Source organism: Podarcis filfolensis (assembly GCF_964270895.1).
Source record: "Podarcis filfolensis genome assembly, chromosome: 4".
NCBI classification, from domain to species: domain Eukaryota; kingdom Metazoa; phylum Chordata; class Lepidosauria; order Squamata; family Lacertidae; genus Podarcis; species Podarcis filfolensis.
The window spans coordinates 100,926,604-100,947,727 of record NC_139607.1 but is presented as its reverse complement, the minus strand read 5'-3'; the positions used below and the strand labels follow the sequence as shown (position 1 = coordinate 100,947,727).

At 45.5% G+C, this 21,124-nt stretch overlaps 3 protein-coding genes across 4 annotated transcripts in view; 2 read left to right on the top strand and 1 right to left on the bottom strand.

Moving 5' to 3' along the window:
* Positions 1 to 9,007, bottom strand: part of LOC310760729 (zinc finger protein with KRAB and SCAN domains 3-like) — a 97,432-nt gene extending 88,425 nt beyond the window's left edge. Inside the window, exons 1-5 of one of the 2 annotated variants that reach the window (XM_083609808.1) lie at positions 8,171 to 9,007; positions 7,911 to 7,992; positions 7,012 to 7,094; positions 6,174 to 6,300; positions 180 to 1,777 (exon numbers count right to left, since the gene is read on the bottom strand). In XM_083609808.1, the coding sequence (XP_083465934.1) occupies positions 276 to 1,777; positions 6,174 to 6,300; positions 7,012 to 7,094; positions 7,911 to 7,992; positions 8,171 to 8,572 (2,196 nt within the window). In that variant the 5' untranslated portion in view covers positions 8,573 to 9,007 and the 3' untranslated portion in view covers positions 180 to 275. Of the gene's footprint in view, positions 1 to 179; positions 1,778 to 6,173; positions 6,301 to 7,011; positions 7,095 to 7,910; positions 7,993 to 8,170 lie in introns of those variants that run through there. The other variant, XM_083609809.1, reaches the window with a different exon arrangement.
* Positions 1 to 21,124, top strand: part of LOC310760701 (uncharacterized protein) — a 174,342-nt gene that overhangs the window by 76,931 nt on the left and 76,287 nt on the right. The gene's annotated exons all lie outside the window — the stretch shown is intronic.
* The window catches only part of LOC310760732 (uncharacterized protein), a 67,323-nt gene that overhangs the window by 26,554 nt on the left and 19,645 nt on the right, over positions 1 to 21,124 (top strand). The window lies entirely within an intron of this gene.

The window sequence follows — 21,124 nt, the reverse complement described above, 5'->3', positions numbered from 1 at the left end:
AAATAGAAATTGTATGGCAAGTAGCAGAAGAAAAAAAGGTTGCATTTGAAAAAAACACACAAAGAAAACCTGGAGGGTGGCCTCCTCAAATATTTTATAGGAGGGGGCAAAGACCCCAAGGAATTTAAGAGTGGCTGTATTCCCTACACCCACAAGTCTCAGAATGCGGATTTGCCTGGCTCCTAAAGCTATATAATGGTTTTTCCAACCTTTGTATGGATTCTTTAATGGGAAGTGAGTTTAGAGCTAACAGTGAAGATCTTTCCACATTCCATTCACTGATAGGGTTTCTCCCTTGTATGAATTATTTGATGCTTAGTGAGATCGGAGCTCTGACTGAAGCTCTTTCCACATTCCACACACTGATAGGGCTTCTCTCCTGTATGAATTCTTTGATGGGAAGTGAGAGAGGAGCTACGTGTGAAGCTTTTTCCACATTCTACGCACTGATAGGGTTTCTCCCCTGTATGAATTCTGTGATGGGAAGAGAGAGAGGAGCTCTGCCTGAAGCTCTTTCCACATTCCACACACTGATAGGGTTTCTCCCCTGTATGAATTCTGTGATGGTCAGTGAGATCATACCTGTTCCTGAAACTCTTTCCACATTCCACACACTGATAGGGTTTCTCCCCTGTATGAATTCTTTGATGAGAAGTGAGACTGTGCCTGTGAGTGAAGCTCTTTCCACATTCCACACACTGATAGGGTTTCTCCCCTGTATGAATTCTTTGATGGAAAGTGAGATAGGAGCTCTGACTGAAGCTCTTACCACATTCTATGCACTGATAGGGTTTTTCCCCTGTGTGAATTCTTTGATGCTTAGTGATATTGGAGCTATGAGTGAAGCTCTTTCCACATTCCACACACTGATAGGGTTTCTCCCTTGTATGAATTCTTTTATGGTAAGTGAGAGAGGCGCTCTGAATGAAGCTCTTTCCACATTCTACGCACTGATAGGGTTTTTCCCCTGTGTGAATTCTTTGATGGGAAGTGAGATGGGCACTATGAGTGAACCTCTTTCCACATTCCACACACTGATACGGTTTCTCCCCTGTATGAATTCTTTGATGGGAAGTGAGACTGTGGCTGTGAGTGAAGCTCTTTCCACATTCCACACACTGATAGGGTTTCTCTCCTGTATGAATTCTTTGATGGGAAGTGAGAGAGGAGCTACATGTGAAGCTCTTTCCACATTCTACGCACTGATAGGGTTTCTCCCCTGTATGAATTCTGTGATGGGAAGAGAGAGAGGAGCTCTGCCTGAAGCTCTTTCCACATTCCACACACTGATAGGGTTTCTCCCCTGTATGAATTCTGTGATGGTCAGTGAGATCAGACCTGTTCCTGAAACTATTTCCACATTCCACACACTGATAGGGTTTCTCCCCTGTATGAATTCTTTGATGAGAAGTGAGACTGAGGCTGTGAGTGAAGCTCTTTCCACATTCCACACACTGATAGGGTTTCTCCCCTGTATGAATTCTTTGATGATAAGTGAGAGAGGAGCTACGAGTGAAGCTCTTTCCACATTCTACGCACTGATAGGGTTTCTCCCCTGTATGAATTCTTTGATGGGAAATGAGACGGGAGCTCTGACGGAAGCTCTTTCCACATTCCATGCACTGATAGAGTTTCTTTTCAATGAGATTTTGTTGATGGGAAGTGGAATGGGAGCTCTGACTGTAGCTTTCTCCACACTCCAAATTTTTGTGTGGCTTCTCCTCTCTGGGGAATTTTTCGTTGTCACCTTTGCTCTCAATTTCCAATTCATCACAATCTGCAATGGAGACAAAAAGGGATTGGAGCCTCAGGAATAAATGGAAAAGAGCTGAAGGGAGTTGGGTGTGTGTTCATTACCTGCATTTTTTGTCATTAACCAACATATTTATTATGAGATTCTGATGAGTTGTTGAATGTTGCTTTGTTTGATATACAGTAGTGGTCAAAATTGTGGAAGACACTAAGGCAGGGTATGTGTACAAAGGCAAGTGACGATGGACGAGTGGAGAGACTGTGCCTACATGACAGAAGAAAATCATCTGGGTGTATACAAGATGACATGGCACAATGTAATGGGAAGTTGAGTGCAAGGACTGGTCTAAATGTTAGAATTCTAAGGAAAAAGCCATTGTTATCTCTCAAGCAAAGGTTGAAAAGATTAAACCCATGTTAACTGGACAGCGGAACAATGGGACACTACCTTACTTGACAGGTTGTCTCAAGATATGGCAAAGAGAAATTTCCAAATTCCTGTGGGAAGGGAAGAAACCTAGGATTAAACACCTGATCTTAATAGACATAAAAGAGAGAGGAGGCTTTTCCCTACCCGACCTAAAACTTTACTACGAGGCAGCCCGTTTCACCTGGCTAAAAGGATTGGTGCACATTGCAGGATCCGGACCTCCTGGACCTGGAAGGTTTAGACAATCGTTGGGGATGGCACGCCTACCTGATATATGGAAAAGCGAAAATTCATAAAAATTTTACCAACCATATAATAAGAAAGTCACTCTTTGCTTTATGGGAAAAATATAAAGACCTGATGGAGCCTAAAGTCCCGTGGTAGACTTCTCCAATAGAAGCCATAGCAGTAAAATGGAAAAATACTCAGGAAAGCTGGCCAACATATAAAATACTTCTAAAAAATGAAGATAACCAAATAAAATTAAAAAACTTTGAGGAAATAAGAGAACACATTTCAGAGTGGTTCCAATACCATCAGTTATTTGAAAAATTTAAATCTGACAAACAAAAGGGGTTCTCAACAGAAATGTCCCGATTCGAATTTGATCTTGTAAATTCTAAAAGAAAAACTCTTTCCAAAACTTATTGACTCCTCCTTGACTGGACAGTCAAGGAGGAGGAGGTAACAGTGGCAATGGTGAGGTGGTCCCAGGATTTTGGCCATTCAATAACCATGGCCCAATGGGAAAATTTATGGAAGATCAATTGGAAATTCACAAACTGTTACACGATTAGAGAGAACTTTCAAAAAATGCAACATCGATGGTATCTAACACCATGGAAACTTTCCAAAATGTATACAAATGTGTCAAGTAATTGTTGGAGATGCAGAGACTCAGGAACATTCTACCATATGTGGTGGATATGTAGGAAAATAAAGGTATTCTGGGAGAGTATACATGCAGAACTGCAAAAAATGCTAAAGATCTCTTTCAATAAAAAACCAGAGGCCTACCTCCTGGGAATAACAGATCTGGATATTTCACAAAAGAGGAAGGGTATCTTTTTATATGTGACGGCGGCAGCAAGAGTTTTGATCGCAGCAAAATGGAAGAGTAATGAAATCCCCTCTATACAAGATTGGATCCAAAAGCTGACAGAATATGCCGAATTAGATGGTTTATCAGAAAAAATAAAGAATAAATCAAAACAGGAATTTGTTTTAAAATGGGAGGTTTTCAAAGAATATCTGAAAAATAAATATAGTAGTTTAAATTCTGTCGCAGCATTCGAGGAACTTCAGTAATAGTTGCAAGGTAGATATAAGAAATTAGATTTATTAAGAATAAGTTTAATTATGATAAAAGTGTGTATTGGCAATAAGTAATATGAATTTGAAATATGGAATAGACGGGAGGTTGGGTCTTTAGTGTTAAGACCAATAGATGTTTTATTGTTTGCTAAGAAAATTATGTGTCTATGGTTATTTTTGTAATTTGTGTGTAATTTGGTATTTGTGTTTTTTTTTCTTTTTTCTTGTTGTATAAATAAAAAACTTTATTTTTTTTAAAAAAGGACACTACCTTGCTTGGTAGTGATGGTATGAAAAACGCGAGTTTCTTTAATCGGAGAAGAGAAGAAGAATCAGAGATGATTTACATCCTACTTGCATTACACCGACTGTGAAACACCCAGACAGTGTGATGATCTGGGGTTGTATGGCAGCAAAAGGTGTGGGCAGAATTTGCGTCATTAATGGGAATATAAATGCGGGAAAATGCATAAACGAAATACGTGAGCCCAAACTGAAGTGTTCCGCAGGTGATATTTTCCCAGATACCGAAGCATTTATATATTTTCAGCAGGATTCAGCTCTATGTCATGCTGCTGTGTGTGCAAAAGGTACATTCAAGATAATGATATTTCACTGCTGGAATGGCCTGGGAATAATAATAATAATAATAATAATAATAAATTTTATTTATATCCCGCCCTCCCCAGCCGAAGCCGGGCTCAGGGCAGCTAACAATAAAACAGTACAACAGTACAACACAACACTCTAAAATCATTCATTATAAAATTAATTCAAATCAAACCAATGGCAACCATTGGGCCAGAGCTCCGTGAAGATTGCTAAAGGAGGGAGTCAGGCTGCGCCCTGGCCAAAGGCCTGGTGGAACAGCTCTGTCTTGCAGGCCCTGCGGAAAGATGCCAAGTCCTGCAGGGCCCTAGTCTCTTGTGACCTAGTCTCTTCCACCAGATCGAAGCCACAGCCGAAAAAGCCCTGGCTCTAGTTGAAGCCAGCCTAAACTCTCTGTGGCTTGGGACCTTCAAGATGTTTTTATTTGAAGACCGTAAGTTTCTCTGTGGAACATACCAGGAGAGGCGGTCCCGTAGGTACGAGGGTCCTAGGCCATATAGGGCTTTAAAGGTTAAAACCAGCACCTTAAACCTGATCCTGTACTCCACTGGGAGCCAGTGCAGCTGGTATAGCACCAGATGAATGTGATCTCGCAGCGAAGACCCCGTAAGGAGTCTCGCCGCGGCATTCTGCACCCGCTGGAGTTTCTGGGTCAGTCTCAAGGGCAGCCCCACGTAGAGTGAGTTACAATAATCCAGTCTGGAGGTGACCGTCGCGTGGATCACAGTGGTTAGGTCAGGGCGAGAGAGGTAAGGAGCCAACTGCTTAGCTTGGCAAACATGGAAAAATACCGCCTTTGTTATAGCTGTAATCTGCGCCTCTATGGAGAGGGAGGTGTCGAAGATTACACCCAAACTCTTAACAGACGGTGCTGGCACTAATTGCGCCCCCGCAAGAGATGGGAGTTGCCCCCCCAATCCCATATCGTCCCGTCCCAGCCACAGGACCTCTGTCTTCGAAGGATTTAGCTTCAACCGGCTCCCACGTAACCATCCAGCCACAGCTTCCAAACATCTGGTCAGTGTGTCTGGGGCCGAGTCAGGATGGCCATCCATCAACAGATAGAGTTGGGTGTCATCAGCATATTGATGGCATCCTGAATAGCCCACACTTTAGTCCATACTGAATAGCCCACACTTTAACCCAATCAGAAATCTTTGGAGCCGACTAAAGAAACTTGTTAGTCAGAAGCAACCCAGCAATAAAGCCCAATTAACAGAGGCCATTATTCAGTCTTGGTTTCCCATTATTACAGCTGCAGAACTAAAAACTTGGTTCACTTCATGGGAAGGCGTTGTAAGGCCGTAATTAAAGCTAAAGGTTACCAATGGTTACCAAAGGTTTCACATTTTTTCTTTATGACTGCTGTTCTAATAAATACTCCTTCATAAAATTCATTGCATTACATTCTTCATTAAATTATCTTTCCATTGCTATATAATTTTATGGTATTACTCCACACAAAAGTGGTGTTATGAGCCATCAAACCTCAGAAATACACTTTTCACAAAAGGTTTCCAGATGCGCAGGGTATAAACAAAAATTATTATTATTACTACAGTGGTACCTTGATTTAAGAACAGTCCTGTTCTGGAAAGTTTGTAAACCGAGATACCACTGTATCATCATCATCATCATCATCATCACCACCACTGCTACTTCTACCTGAAATTCAATAAGCCTAGCTCTTCTCTGGGATGAATTTTGTTTGGCCCAGTCATGGCATCCCCTCCATCTCCAATGTCAGTCGTCTCTTTGGTCAACCCAAGACTGACAGGAGCAAAAACAAAAACAGAAAACCTGAAGCTACTTATCTTTCCTAACAATTCTGAAGCTGACATTGAAGATGGCCTGGGCAGTTGAGACCAGCCCAATCGTGGTAGAAAAAGGAATAATCTGAGGAAGATTGTTCAAAGAGAAAACTGTAATTTATTGTTTATTGTGGGGGTGTTAGGTTCCCGGGTGTTATAGGGGCCACTATTGAGCTCTGTGAGAATATGTGAGGTTGGTCTATAGACATATTTTTTGAATTTCCAGGCAGATAGGACGATCCCACAGGGAGCCTTACCAAGAGAGGCCACGATCCCACGATTCTCCTCCATGACATCCTTATGCAGAGCTCTCTGGTCAGGATCCAGCAACGCCCACTCCTCGTCCGTGAAACGAACAGCGACATCTTCAAAGCACACTGGACCCTAAAAGAAAAAGGGAAATGTACTCCTCTGAGACAGCAGAAATATGATCTGCTACACAATGCTCTGTTGTTTCCTTCCTCTTAATTGCTGTGTTTTTTTTAAGTGATTCTTTTACTTCCCACTTTAATAATGGGAGCTTCTTTTAACAAAGGAATTCTTTTATTAGGCATTTATTTTATTGCCCCCTCTACTCTCCCCATGCACTGTTCTGGGGAGGGAAAGTCAAGGGGAGGAGTGCAGGGCAGTTCTCTTTGTGCTGCTGATGGGGCTGGCTAAGGGAATCCTGGCCACTGCTGGTTATGGTTTCTCCAAAGCTTAGAAGCCTATTTTAGCAGTCCATGGTCAATGTAGAAATAAAGCAGTAACTTCAAATGAATCCTGCTGGCAACATTCAGAAGACTGGTATGAGTTATCTGGGCAGGAAATCCCACAGTTCACAGCTGCAATTAACTCTTTATCAGCAAGAACACGATATTCACAGACTTGGCTGAGTTTCAGGCCTAATGAGAACAGCAGCTCATTCCCTGAGCCTCTTCTTCCACAAAAGCCGCTGCTGAGAGTGAAGGCCCCCGACTCCCGACAGCTTTCTAACTCCCCTCCTCTCTGGGGTTTCTGGCAAGGGATCAAATAGTGCACCATTGTGCAGCCTGCCTTTGCTCCTCCATTGCTCCATCCCTCGGCCTCTGTCCCCACAAGGCAGCTTCCTCTGACCTGATCTGGTTCCACAGCTGCTGCTTCCCTTCTGCTCCCATGAAAAGATGGACCAGGAGGTTTTGCCGGCATCATTCTGTCACCTGCAAAAGAAAAAAAGGTAAGCAGGACGCCAGGAGTGCCTGCTTCTCTCACAGGTGAAATAGGGCATCTCTAACTTCAGATGGGCCTTTCATAATAATAATAATAATAATAATAATAATTTATACCCCGCCAATCTGGCTGAGTCTCCCCAATCACTCTGGGCGGCTTCCAATCAAGTGTTAAAAGCAGTACAGTGTTAAATATTAAAAACTTCCCTGAACAGGGCTGCCTTCAGATGTCTTTTAAAGAGAAGATAGCTGCTTATTTCCTTCACATCTGAAGGGAGGGTGTTCCACAGGGCGGGCGCCACTACCGAGAAGGCCCTCTGTCTGGTTCCCTGTACCCTCACTTCTCGCAATGAGGGAACTGCCAGAAGTGCCTCAGCGGCTGGACCTCAGTGTCCGGGCAGAACGATGGGGGTGGAGACGTCCTTCAGATATACTGGACCGAGGCCATTTAGGGCTTTAAAGGTCAGCACCAACACTTTGAATTGTGCTCAGAAACATACTGGGAACCAATGCAGATCTCTCAGAACCGGTGTTATGTGATCTTGTCAGCCGCTCCCAGTCACCAGTCTAGCTGCCGCATTCTGGATTAATTGCAGTTTCCGGGTCACCTTCAAAGGTAGCCACACCTGCTGAGAGCATTTGGACGTTTGTGCCCATTTCATATGTTAGTTGTGCAGAAATACTTCTCCCTTCCTCTGCACGCTTGTTCCCAACTGTTCTCCCCAAAACAAGATGAAAAGAACCCTCAGATGAGTTGGAAAACCAACAGAACAAGACCAAACGGAGAAAACCCACCTTCCTCCTTACCCAGTGGCCTCTCTCTGGTGTCCAACGGAGGCCTCTCTGCCTCACAGGAATCCAGGTCCATTTCTACAAAATGATCCTTTCCCTGAAAAAGAAACAAGGATTCAAAACAGAGAATGAATGGCGAGAAAACTGTAAGGGTGTGAAATCTTATTCCATGGATGCCTTCCCAGGAAAAGGATGGGCCATCAGCAGATCATTATGGGATGTTCTCTGTCCTGTTTGGAGCCCCTTGGGAGTATCCAGAGGAAAGTCTCTCTCACCTGCTTTCTCTCCTCTGCCTGACTCAGGAGGAAACCTTCGGCCAGGGCCACTGCCTGGGAACTGGTCTCCGCTCCACATTCCCTCAGCCAGCTCTCCATCTCCGGTGGAAGGACAGCCAGGAACTGCTCCAAGATCACCAGGTCCAGCATCTCAGCTTTCGTGTGCCTTTCTGGCTTCAGCCACTGGTGGCAAAGGTGGTAGAGTCGGCTGCAAACCTCTCGGGGTCCTTTGGCCTCCTGGCAGCAGAACTGCCTCACCTGCTGGCTCTGCACCTCTGAGCGGAGGGTGTCCACCTCACCATGGATCTTCTGCACAGAGTTTTCCCAGAATCCCCCACTGCTCCCAGTTTGGATGGCATGGCCTCTTCCTGATTCAGGGCCAGCTGAGTTTTGCTCATCCATCTGTGCTCTCAGGAAGCCTCTGAGAGATCGGAAGGAACCTTTTGGTCTTCTGCCAAGTTCTGTCTGTCTGAATGAGAAGCTCTAGCAAATCCTACAAAGCAAATACATTGTTCTGTTACAGAATCTGTAGGTCAGAAGAAACAACAGAATCTGTAAGGAAGCATGGATGTGTCTTGCCAGGTACCAGGGCTGGATGGCACCACAGCCCAAACCATGAGATATCTTCTTTAAAAAGAGGAGAAGGAGAAGGAGAAAGCAGCCTCTAGCCCTCCTAGAAGGAAGATTGCAATGCAAAATGTGGAAGCAACTGAAGGGATTTCTGTGAGGTGAATCAGCCTGGTTGCTCCTGCCTTCCAGTCAATGCATGAAGTCAGAACTGACTGACAAGGGAGTCATTTGTATCTTTTGAAAAATGGATGCTTGGCTCTAGTGGGGGTCCTCATCTGGGGGTCCTCAGGAGTTGCTCTCCCCCCACCCCCACTGCCCTGCTTCTGTCTCCTTTTCTTGCACTTGGACTCTCTGCCACTCTCCAGGCAGACCCCTGGGGTGGGGTCTCTTTTTCTTTGCTGTGAGGGCCAAGTGGGCAGAGCCAAATACATCTCCCTTGAAATTTAGGCAGCTAATTTATTATTATTATTTTATTAGAGAGCTTAACCCCCCCACAGCCATGGATGCCCAGGTCCCTGGAGGCTCAGTGAGTAGCAGCGCCCATTTCCGGCTGCTTTGCCATCAACAATCCCTTTGGGGCAGAGAGGATGTGGTCCCGGGATGCCATGCTCTGGGTGCGAGGGGATTGCTGCAGTGGCCTCCGTGGGGAGCTGCCCTGGGAGACACTGGGAAACTGGTCCCCAATGCAGCAGCCAGACTCTGGGCTGGGATCCCTCTCTTTATTCCTGGCCTTTCTCTCCCACCTTTCCTTCCTCCCTCCCCGTGGTTTTTTTTTTTGGGGGGGGGGCTAGTCCACCTCCTCGTCCAGCTTTGGAAAACCATTTGCACATGTTTCCTCTGTTGTGCAATGACGCTGAGCGACGTCACACAGAGTTAAAGTCCCAGGGACTCCTTTATTTGAAGAAGGGAGATTTCGGGGGAGTCGTTTGTTCTGAGGGGGGGGGGGGCGGAAGGCCAAATGAGTTTGGGATCCTCTGATCTCCAGGAAGGAGAGCGTGGCAGACCTGGGCCCCCCCTGGCAGGACCCTCTCCTCCCTGACTTGGGGTCCCCCCCCTCTTCCCGCCACGCGCTCTCTCCTTCCCTGACCTTCCTCCTGGGGAGTCTGGCAAAAAGCTCTGGCTCTCAGCCCCGCGGCTCCTTCCTCCTCTGGGTAGCAGGAGCATATGGGGGGGTCTTTGCACCCCTGACCCTCTCCTCCCTGACTTGGGGTCCCCCCCTGCAGGACCAGATCAGGCCCCCCAGCATCCTCCCCTGCTGCAGCCCTGGGACCCCCACCAGATCCCAGACGGAGAGGAGACTCACCAGATCCCTGGAGAGACACCCAAGGAAGAAAAGGACTGGGGAGGGAGGGGCCTTGGCTCTGGAGGACCTGCCCCCCCCCCCGCTTCCTGTCCTCTCTAGGAAGGCAGCTCGGTTCCCTTTAACCCTTGCCAAGCCGAGTCCCCCCAGCTCTTCCCTTCCTCCCTTTGCACAACCTGACCGACACGCTGCGCCCCTGAACAGATCCCGGCTCGCGAAGGGTCTCTCAATTCGGCTTGAATTTCTGGAGCGCAGAAAGGGGGGGGGAGTGGAGATCCAGAGACGGGGAGCAACTGGGGCGGAGTGTGGAGCCTGTGCAACTGCCTCCCCCCCCCAATGTGCTCCCTCCACCCTCCACTTTCCCTCCTGGCTGGACCAGAGCAGCTTCTCTTCCGGGGGCCACCCCCCCTCCCCCCCCCACACCCATAGATGGATTGGCATATTTATGGATCCATTTTAAAGCCAATTTTTTGGGCAGGCGCCTATGCGCCTGGTCCACCTCCACCACCTCTCTTGCTGGATACGGCCCTGATCCCTGGGTCATCCAGTCCCACCCCGAGCAATGCAGGAATCTCAGCTAAAGCATCCATGGCAGATGGCCGTCCGATCTCTGCTTAGAAACCTCCAAGGAAGGAGAGTCCACCACCTCCCAAGGGAGACCTTCCCCCTGCCCAACTGCTCTTAGGTGCCCCTCAAGGCAGCGGGTCCTGAGTTCTAGCCCTGCATAAACAATCACACTGGCTGTCAAGGAGGAACCCAGCGAAGTTCAAAATAAATAAATCCCATTCTCATCATAAATGAGTAATACTTTCTTATGCACGCTTATGCACGCAACAAAAGTATGCCATTTCCCTTTCCAGAAATGCTCAATTGCTAATTCAAAGGACTGAAAATGGATGGTTGTTGTTATTATGTTTAGGGAAGCTTTTAATATTTGATGGACTATTGTATTTTACTATTTTGTTGCAAGCCGCCCAGAGTGGCTGGGGAACCCAGCCAGATGGCTGGGGTATAAATTATTATTATTATTATTATTATTATTATTATTATTGGTCAGGTGAGTGTTCTCCTTTCAAAAGAGGCAGGTGGAATCTCCACGGTTGCTAATAGTATAACGTTGTAAGTGCAGGGAAATATGGGGAGCCCTAGAGCATCTGCTTGGCATGCAGAATGTCCCAGGGTCAACCCCTGACATCTCCTGCCAGGGCTGGACAAAATCCCTGCCTGAAACTCTGGGGAGCTGCTGCCAGTCAGTGTAGACCAGGGGTCCTCAAACTATGTCCCGCGGGCCGAATCCAGCCCTCCAGGGTCGTGAATCTGGCCTGCAAGACCATTTCAGAACCTGCCAAGTGTTCGAGGCTGAAAGCATCTCGCCACTCGCTCAGTCAGTCCCTGCGCTGAGGTCCAGCTCCAAGGGCCTTTAGGCGGTTCCCTCATTGCGAGAAGCAAAGCTACAGGGAACCAGGCAGAGGGCCTTCTCGGTAGTGGCCCCCGCCCTGTGGAACGCCCTCCCATCAGATGTCAAAGCGATAAACAACTACCTGACATTCAGAAGACATCTTAAGGCAGCCCTGTTAAGGGAAGTTTTTAATGTGTGACATTTTTGTGTATTTTTGGTTGCTGTGGAAACCGCTTAGAGTGGCTGGGGAAACCCAGCCAGATGGGCGGGGTACAAATAAATTATTATTATTATTAGTTCTTGTTGTTGTTGTTCTTTAGTAGTTTAGTTGTGTCCGACTCTTTGTGACCCCATGGACCAGAGCACGCCAGGCACTCCTGTCTTTCACTGCCTCCCGCAGTTTGGTCAGACTCATGGAGATCTAGGAGTCTTGGTTGACCACAAACTTGACATGAGCCTACAGTGTGACGCGGCAGCTAAAAAAGCCAATGCAATTCTGGGCTGCATCAATAGGAGTATAGCATCTAGATCAAGGGAAGTAATAGTGCCACTGTATTCTGCTCTGGTCAGACCTCACCTGGAGTACTGTGTCCAGTTCTGGGCACCACAGTTCAAGAAGGACACTGACAAACTGGAACGTGTCCTGAGGAGGGCAACCAAAATGGTCAAAGGCCTGGAAACGATGCCTTATGAGGAACGGCTAAGGGAGCTGGGCATGTTTAGCCTGGAGAAGAGGAGGTTAGGGGGTGATATGATAGCCATGTTCAAATATATAAAAGGATGTCACATAGAGGAGGGAGAAAGGTTGTTTTCTGCTCCTCCAGAGATGCGGACACGGAGCAATGGATCCAAACTACAAGAAAGAAGATTCCACCTAAACATTAGGAAGAACTTCCTGACAGTAAGAGCTGTTCGACAGTGGAATTTGCTGCCAAGGAGTGTGGTGGAGTCTCCTTCTTTGGAGGTCTTTAAGCAGAGGCTTGACAACCATATGTCAGGAGTGCTCTGATGGTGTTTCCTGCTTGGCAGGGGGTTGGACTCGATGGCCCTTGTGGTCTCTTCCAACTCTATGATTCTATGATTCTATGTTTGTAGCTTCGAGAACACTGTCCAACCATCTCATCCTCTGTCATCCCCTTCTCCTTGTGCCCTCCATCTTTCCCAACATCAGGGTCTTTTCCAGGGAGTCTTCTCTTCTCATGAGGTGGCCAAAGTACTGGAGCCTCAGCTTCAGGATCTGTCCTTCCAGTGAGCACTCAGGGCTGATTTCCTTAAGAATGGATGCGTTTGATCTTCTTGCAGTCCATGGGACTCTCAAGAGTCTCCTCCAGCACCATAATTCAAAAGCATCAGTTCTTCGGCGATCAGCCTTCTTTGTGGTCCAGCTCTCACTTCCATACATCACTACTGGGAAAACCATGGCTTAAACTATACGGACCTTTGTTGGCAAGGTGATGTCTCTACTTTTTAAGATGCTGTCTAGGTTTGCCATCGCCTTTCTCCCAAGGAGCAGGCGTCTTTTAATTTCGTGGCTGCTGTCACGAAATTTATTATTATTATTATTAGGTAAACGCCACCAGAGTGGTGGCGGTTCTACCAATGAAAGGCCAGGGGTTTTGCCCGGGGACGGGGAAGGGTTGTCTTTTGGCTTGAAGCGTGAAGTTGAGTTCGGAGTTAACCACGCAGCTAACCAATTATTTTAGGAAGACTAGAAAGGTGGAAATCTGCCCTAAAATGTGCTCCGACCATAATGCTGTAAAGACGGAATTGAAATTAACATCAACTGGTTCCTTCAGATGGAGGATGAATGACACATTGTTTAGGAACGAAGAAGTGACTAAGAAGGCCCAAAAAACTCTGAGAGACTATTTTGAGATAAATATGAATACCACTGTAGAAAAAAGAGTAATTTGGGACGCAAGTAAAGCGGTCATGAGAGGATTTTTGATACAACAGAATGCGATCCAAAAGAGAGTCCAAAATGAGAAAAAAGATAAGATCTTGGAGAAAATAAAGGAAGGAGAGAAGAAACTGAGAGCGAAGCCAAAATCGCAGGAGATTTTGAAAGAGATAAAGTTACATCAAGTACAATATATGAAAATGATAAATCAGGAAATAGAATGGAAAATGATGAGACAAAAGTCATTTGAATCAGCAAACAAATGTGGAAAACTACTGGCTTGGCAAATGAAAAAAAGACAGAAACCTAACACTATTACAAATTTGGAAGTAGAAGGGAAAAATATACAGAATCCAGTGGAGATTAGAAAGTGTTTTCAGAGGTATTTTAAACAACTATATACACAGGAAACTCAGAAACAAATGGATATTGATGGTTTTTTGAAAACAAATGGATTACAAAAAATCTCTCAAGAAAATAAGCTAATGTTGAATTACAAAATAACGGAGCAAGAGATAGAAGGGGCCATCCAGAATATGCAATTGGGTAAATCCCCAGGACCGGACGGTTTGACTTCAAGATACTACAGATCTTTGAAAGAATGGATAATACAGCCTTTAAAGGAAGTGTGTAATGGAATATTGGAAGGGGAAAAGGCACCAGAGTCGTGGAAGGAAGCTTATATTACACTTATACCGAAAACAGAGTCTGAGAAGACACAGCTTAAGAATTACCGCCCCATATCTCTGCTTAATGTGGATTATAAAATTTTTGCAGACATTTTGGCTAAGAGACTAAAAAAGGTATTAGTAGAAGAAATTCATAAAGACCAAGCTGGTTTTCTCCCGGGCAGACACTTGTCTGACAATACGAGGAACATAATTAATATGCTAGAAAAGTTACAAGTGAATATTAATACTAAAGCAGTTTTGATATTTGTGGACGCGGAGAAAGCCTTTGACAATATTTCTTGGAGTTTTATGAAGAAAAACTTACAGGGGGTGGGGGTTGGTCAAGGTTTTGAAAATGGTATAGGGGCAATTTATTCAGAACAAAAGGCTAAATTAATTGTGAACAATGTAGTGACGGAAGAATTCAAGATAGAGAAAGGAACACAACAAGGTTGCCCAATCTCTCCATTGCTTTTCATATCGGTCCTGGAGGTTCTTTTAAACATGATTAGAAGGGACCAAACAGTTAAAGGTATACAAGTTGGAGCTAAACAGTACAAACTGAAAGCATTTGCTGATGATTTGGTATTGACATTACAGGAGCCAGAATCTAGTACTAAAAGAGTACTGGAACTGATTCAAGAATTTGGACAAGTAGCGGGATTTAAGTTGAATAAGATGAAAACTAAAGTCTTAGAGAAAAATTTAACAGTGATGGAGAGAGAAAGGTTTCAGAAGGAGACAGGGCTAACATTGGTCAAGAAAGTGAAATACCTAGGGGTTAACATGACTGCCAAGGTATGCAACAACAGCAGCAAGAATACTTATTGCAAAGTATTGGAAGACACAAGAGCTACCCACCTTGGAAGACTGGCAGATGAAGGTGATGGACTATATGGAATTGGCGGAAATGACTGGCAGAATCCGAGACTTGGGAGAAGAGTTGGTGGAGGAAGACTGGAAGAAATTTAAAGACTACCTTCAGAAATATTGTAAAATTAATGAATGTTAAAATGATGTTTGGATTGGAAATAAGTGGTATTTAGCAACAAAAAGTTAATAAGAATATGCAAAAATGATTTGATAAATGGATGAAAATATAGAGTTATAATATGTTAAGATATAGAGTTAAGATAAATGAAAGAGGGTAAGGATTTGCTGATTTGATTATTTAAATGGGAATACAAAAAGGGGAGGTGTGAGGGAGTCAAGGAAACAAGTTAAATGAATTTAAAGTTACAAAAATGGATTTGCTTTTATTTATTTTTTTGTATCTATTTGTCTTTTGAATTCTGTATTTTTATTTTTATTTTTTCCTTTTTATGTATCTTTTTGTATCCTTTTTTATTACACGACTTTTTGTTTTATTTTTGTAAACTTTTCTTTTTGTAAAACCTCAATAAATATCTTATAAAAAAAAAGCAACTGCAAAAAAAATTAAAAAAAATAACATGACTGCCAAGAATGTGAATCTGTTTAAGGATAACTATGAAAAATGTTGGATGGAAGTGAAAAAAGATTTAGAAATATGGTCAAACCTGAAGCTATCATTGCTAGGCCGAATTGCTGCGATAAAGATGAATGTATTGCCAAGGATGTTGTTTTTGTTTCAAACATTGCAAATTTTGGATAAAATGGAGTGTTTCAAGAAGTGGTAGAGAGATATCTCTAGATTTGTCTGGCAGGGCAAGAAACCTCGAATAAAATTTAAGATATTAACTGACGCTAAGGAAAGAGGTGGATTTGCCCTGCCAGACTTAAAACTTTATTATGAATCAGCCGCTTTTTGCTGGCTGAGAGAATGGATGCTTCTTGAGAACACTGATGTGTTGGATTTAGAAGGTTTTAACAACATTTTTGGGTGGCATGCATATTTGTGGTATGATAAGGTCAAAGCACACAAAGCGTTTAAAAACCATATTGTCAGAAAAGCACTGTTTAATGTTTGGATAAGATATAAGGATTTGCTTGAAAATAAAACCCCAAGGTGGCTGTCACCAATGGAAGCGAAGGCTCAGAAAAAGCTCAATATGGAGGCCAAATGGCCGAAATATTGGGAAATTTTGGAACAAGAGGGAGACAGATTAAAACTGCAGAGTTTTGAAAAATTAAAAAATAGAGTGCGAGATTAGCTTCACTATTATCAGATAATGGAGGCATATAATTTGGATAAAAAAATTGGCTTCCAGGTGGAAAAATCAAAACTGGAAACAGAACTGTTAGATTCCAAAACTAAGAATTTGTCAAGAATGTATAACTTGCTGTTGAAATGGAACACTCAGGATGAAACGGTGAAATCTGCTATGATTAAATGGGCACAAGATGTTGGACACAGCATTATGATGGCTGACTGGGAACAGTTATGGACCACAGGTATGAAGTTCATGGCATGTAATGCCTTAAGAGAGAATATAATGAAAATGATATACAGGTGGTACATGACACCAGTCAAGCTTGCGAAAATTTATCATTTGCCCGATAATAAATGTTGGAAATGTAAAGAAACTGAAGGTACATTCTTTCACCTTTGGTGGACATGCCCAAGGATTAAGGCTTTCTGGGAGATGATCTATAACGAAATGAAAAAGGTATTTAAATATACCTTTCTGAAGAAACCAGAGGCCTTTCTCCTGGGCATGGTCGGCCAATTGGTGCCAAAGAAGGATAGAACTTTCTTTATGTATGCTACAACAGCAGCAAGAATACTTATTGCAAAGCATTGGAAGACACAAGATCTACCCACCCTGGAAAAATGGCAGATGAAGGTGATGGACTACATGGAACTGGCGGAAATGACTGGCAGAATCCGTGACCAGGGAGAAGAGTCGGTGGAGGAAGATTGGAAGAAATTCAAAGACTATTTACAGAAACATTGCAAGATTAATGAATGTTAGAATGATGTTGGAATGAATTTATGTGATTTTAGCAGAAATGCTACAAAGATTTAGGAAAAATAGACTGTTAATAGGTGAAAGGAGGGAAAGTAAGGTTATATAAATTTCAAGATAAATTTACAGGACAAAAATTTGAAAAGAGGGAAAGGATTTGCTGAAATGGATAAGTGACTTAGAATACAAAAAAGGGAGGTGTGAGGAGGTCAGGGAAATACCGTACTTTTCGCTCCATAGGACGCACCGGCCCATAGGACGCATCAAGTTTTTTGGGGGGGAAATAAAGGAAAAAATTTTTATTTCCCCCCCAGGCGCTTGTGGTGCTGGCAGCCTGGGGAAGGGTTGGACTCGATGGCCCTTGTGGTCTCTTCCAACTCTATGATTCTATGATTCTTTCTTGTAGTTTGGATCCATTGCTCCGTGTCCGCTTCTCTGGAGCAGCAGAAAACAACCTTTCTCCCTCCTCTATGTGACATCCTTTTATATATTTGAACATGGCTATCATATGTATGCAGAACAATGGGGGTGGAGACGCTCTTTTGGGTATGCTGGGCCGAGGCCGTTTAGGGCTTTAAAGGTCAGCACCAACACTTTGAATTGTGTTCGGAAACGTAGTGTTATACCTCAGCACGGCGCAGGGACTGACTGAGCGAGTGGCGAGATGCTTATGTATATGTATCATAAAGTATGCAATGGCATACTTCGTGTTGTGTATTGAGTCAAAGGATTTTATATCTGTATTATTGTTGTCTGTATTTGCATTAGGGTAAAGTAACTGCCTTTTGGTTCCAGAGGGTACAGCTACTATTGGTTCATTTAAGCTGCTGTATTTGGATCCTCTGTCTTATTGGTTTCCTCCAAAAGGCAGGACTGTGATTGCCTGATATTGTTCCCTCCAAAATGTATCCTTTCTAGCTAGTTCCCTGTCCCTATAAATGTAGCTCTCCCCTCCTCAGTTCTCAGTCTTGTTCGCTGTAATAAAGAAGCGTTACTACAGAACTGTCTCCAGCATATTATGTCAAGAGAGCTGAAATCACAAACCCCACGTCACAACAACTGGCGACGAGGATGGGATCCGGAATGCTGAGGAGCGGTTAAACGCAGCCCTGCCTCAGAGTCCGGATTGTAGCTAAGAACAAGACTCACTGGCCGGCTGAGAAGACGACCCTGCCCACAGGACAATGGAGAGTCCAAGGGTATTGGAGCCCTTCCAGCCATCAGAGCCCCACACGTGGGAAGACTACGTCGAACGCTTTGAGTTCTTCGCAGTGGCTCAAGGGATCACCGATGCCAGCAAAAGAAGGGCCACATTCCTGAGCTACTGTGGGCCTGAGACCTTCAAGCTGGCCAAGGCATTGCTTGCTCCAGCGAAGCTAAGTGAGACACCTCTCAAAGATATTCTTGCCTGCCTGACAAGCCATTTGGCGCCTACTGAGACCAAGATGGCCCGGCGGTTGGAGTTTCATAAGAGGCAGCAGCGTGCTGGGGAGTCTGTATCTGCATTCCTAGCTGAACTGCGGAAGCTCGCTCAGCACTGCAACTTCCAATGTCTGGAAGAGACTCTCCTGGATCGGTTTATCGGTGGTCTGAGCAGCAAGAAAGCCAGAAGACGCATCGTGGCTAAAGAAGAGGTTACCCTTGCTTCAGCCTTGAAGGAGGCCGCTGCCACGGAGAATTATGAAAGAGAGGAGCTTGATGCCAGTCGCAAGGCCCCTAAGATAGAAGTTGCGCATGCCATGGACGAGCTAGAGGCTACTCCGAGCCAAAGCCCAGTCCGTGGGGTCGAGTCAGTGCGTCAGGCCTGCACAGTGCACAAAGATCACCGAGGCAGGTGCCCTGGTTGTGGCGGAAACCATGAGCGGAAGAGTTGTCGTTTCCGGGATGCTATGTGCCGGACATGCGGGAAGACAGGTCACATCGCCAGGGTCTGTAGATCGGCGGCGCTGGGAGCGACAGGAGCAACTAGACTGGAGCATCGCAGACCGTCCACGGCAAACCATGTTCTAAAGGACTGCCACTACATAACGGAGATCAACGGGAGGGTCGTGCAGTTTCCAGCGCAAGGCAAGGCACACGTCAAGGTGAAGATTGAGGGTCAGCTGTGCGACATGGAGGTGGACTCCGGATCTGGATTCACTATCGTGTCGGACCAGACCGCGAGGACATTCTTCCCCAGGGGTAAGTTGCCCCCTCTGGAACCCTTCCCGGCAACCTTGCAGTCATACTCAGCGGGCCGCATCCATGTCATGGGAATGTGTGCCGTGAGAGTACAGTTCCGGGACAAACAGGCGGTACTCAAACTGGTGATTGCGAAGGGCAGTCGCCCCAGTCTCCTGGGCACTGACTGGTTCCCCGCCCTGGGACTGAGTATATCAGGGCTTAATTCAATCCAAACCTGCCCTGAGATGAGCGAGGCATTATGCAAAGAATTTGCCGGTCTCTTTAATGGAAAACTGGGTTGTTATAAAGGGCCCCCAGTTGACTTCGAATTGGACCCTGGGGTGGCCCCAATCCGACTCAAACCAAGGCGAGTGCCATTTGCACTGCAACCCAAGATCGAAGCAGAGCTGGATAAATTGGTCAAGCAGGGAGTTCTCTCACCCGTGGACTCTGCTAAGTGGGAGACTCCAATTGTCACGCCCCTTAAAGCAAATGGGGAAGTCAGGATCTGTGCAGATTACAAATGTACTATCAATAAGGCACTCAGGGGAAACTCATACCCCATTCCAGTCGTATCACATCTGTTGGCTAAACTGGCTGGGGGCAAGGTGTTCGCCAAAATTGACCTGGCACAAGCTTACCAACAGCTGCCAGTAACCCCACAATCAGCGGAAGCACAGACTATTGTCACACATAAAGGGGCGTTCAGAGTTAACAGATTACAATTTGGAGTTTGTGTGGCCCCAGGGATTTTTCAAGGGCTCATGGAACGCCTGTTAAGAGGTCTGCCGGGGGTCTTGCCATTTTTTGATGACGTTTTGATTGCTGGAAAAGACCCACAGGAACTGGTTGCGCGTGTCCGTGCAGTGTTGCTCAAGTTCAAGGAGGTGGGGTTGCAACTGAAAAAGGAAAAATGCAGTTTTGGGGTGCCAACCGTGGATTTCTTGGGGTTTAAAATTGATGCATCAGGCATCCACCCCACAGATGCTAAGATTAAGGCCATCATCGAGGCACCACGACCACAGAACAAGACGGAGTTGCAGTCATTCCTGGGACTTATTAACTTTTATCATTCGTTCTTACCCCACAAAGCTTCGGTAGCTGAACCATTACATCGACTGTTGCAGAAAAAGAATGTGTGGCGATGGGGGCAGGGGCAGCAGAAGGCTTTTGACTCCTTGCGAGGAATGCTGAGTAGCAGGAGCGTCCTTGCTCATTACGATGAGTCGAAGCCGCTGGTCCTGGCATGTGATGCCTCTCAATACGGCCTGGGGGCGGTGCTGAGTCATAGGGAACCGGATGGGTCAGAAAAGCCCATCTCTTTCTATTCCCGTACGTTGTCGCCCACGGAGCGCAACTATGCTCAAATTGACAAAGAGGCGCTTGCAATTGTGGCAGGAATCAAAAAGTTCCATGATTATGTGTATGGTCGCCATTTCTCCATTGAAACGGACCACAAACCACTGTTAGGGTTGTTCAACCCGAACAAACAAACGCCACAAATTCTCTCCCCCAGAATGTTGCGTTGGTCTATATTCCTGAACGGGTTCCAGTACACCTTGACCCATGTGCCGGGGAAACGGTTGTGCCACGCTGATGCGCTGAGTCGATTGCCTCTTCCTGGCGGGAGCAATGTGGATCCTGCTCCAGCGGAGCACATAATGATGCTGGAAACACTTCCGGGGGCTCCTGTAACGGCTACTGATATAGCTGAGAAAACGAGGAAAGATGCTGTTCTCTCCCGTGTGCTCACTTGGGTGGGGAGGGGGTGGCCAGGTGGTCCGCATGAAGACAAATTCAGGCCTTATGCGACAAGGCAGCACGAGTTGTCCATGCATAAGGGTTGTCTCCTGTGGGGAGATAGGATGATCATCCCAGCACCACTGAGAAACAGGGTTCTTGAGACGCTTCACATGGGACACCCGGGAACGGTCAGGATGAAGTCGCTAGCCCGATGTTATGTGTGGTGGCCTGGAATGGACCAGAACATAGAACAATGGGTACGAACATGCAAGGCATGCCAAGAGGTGCGGCCAGAAGTGGCCAGAGCACCAGTTCACTGG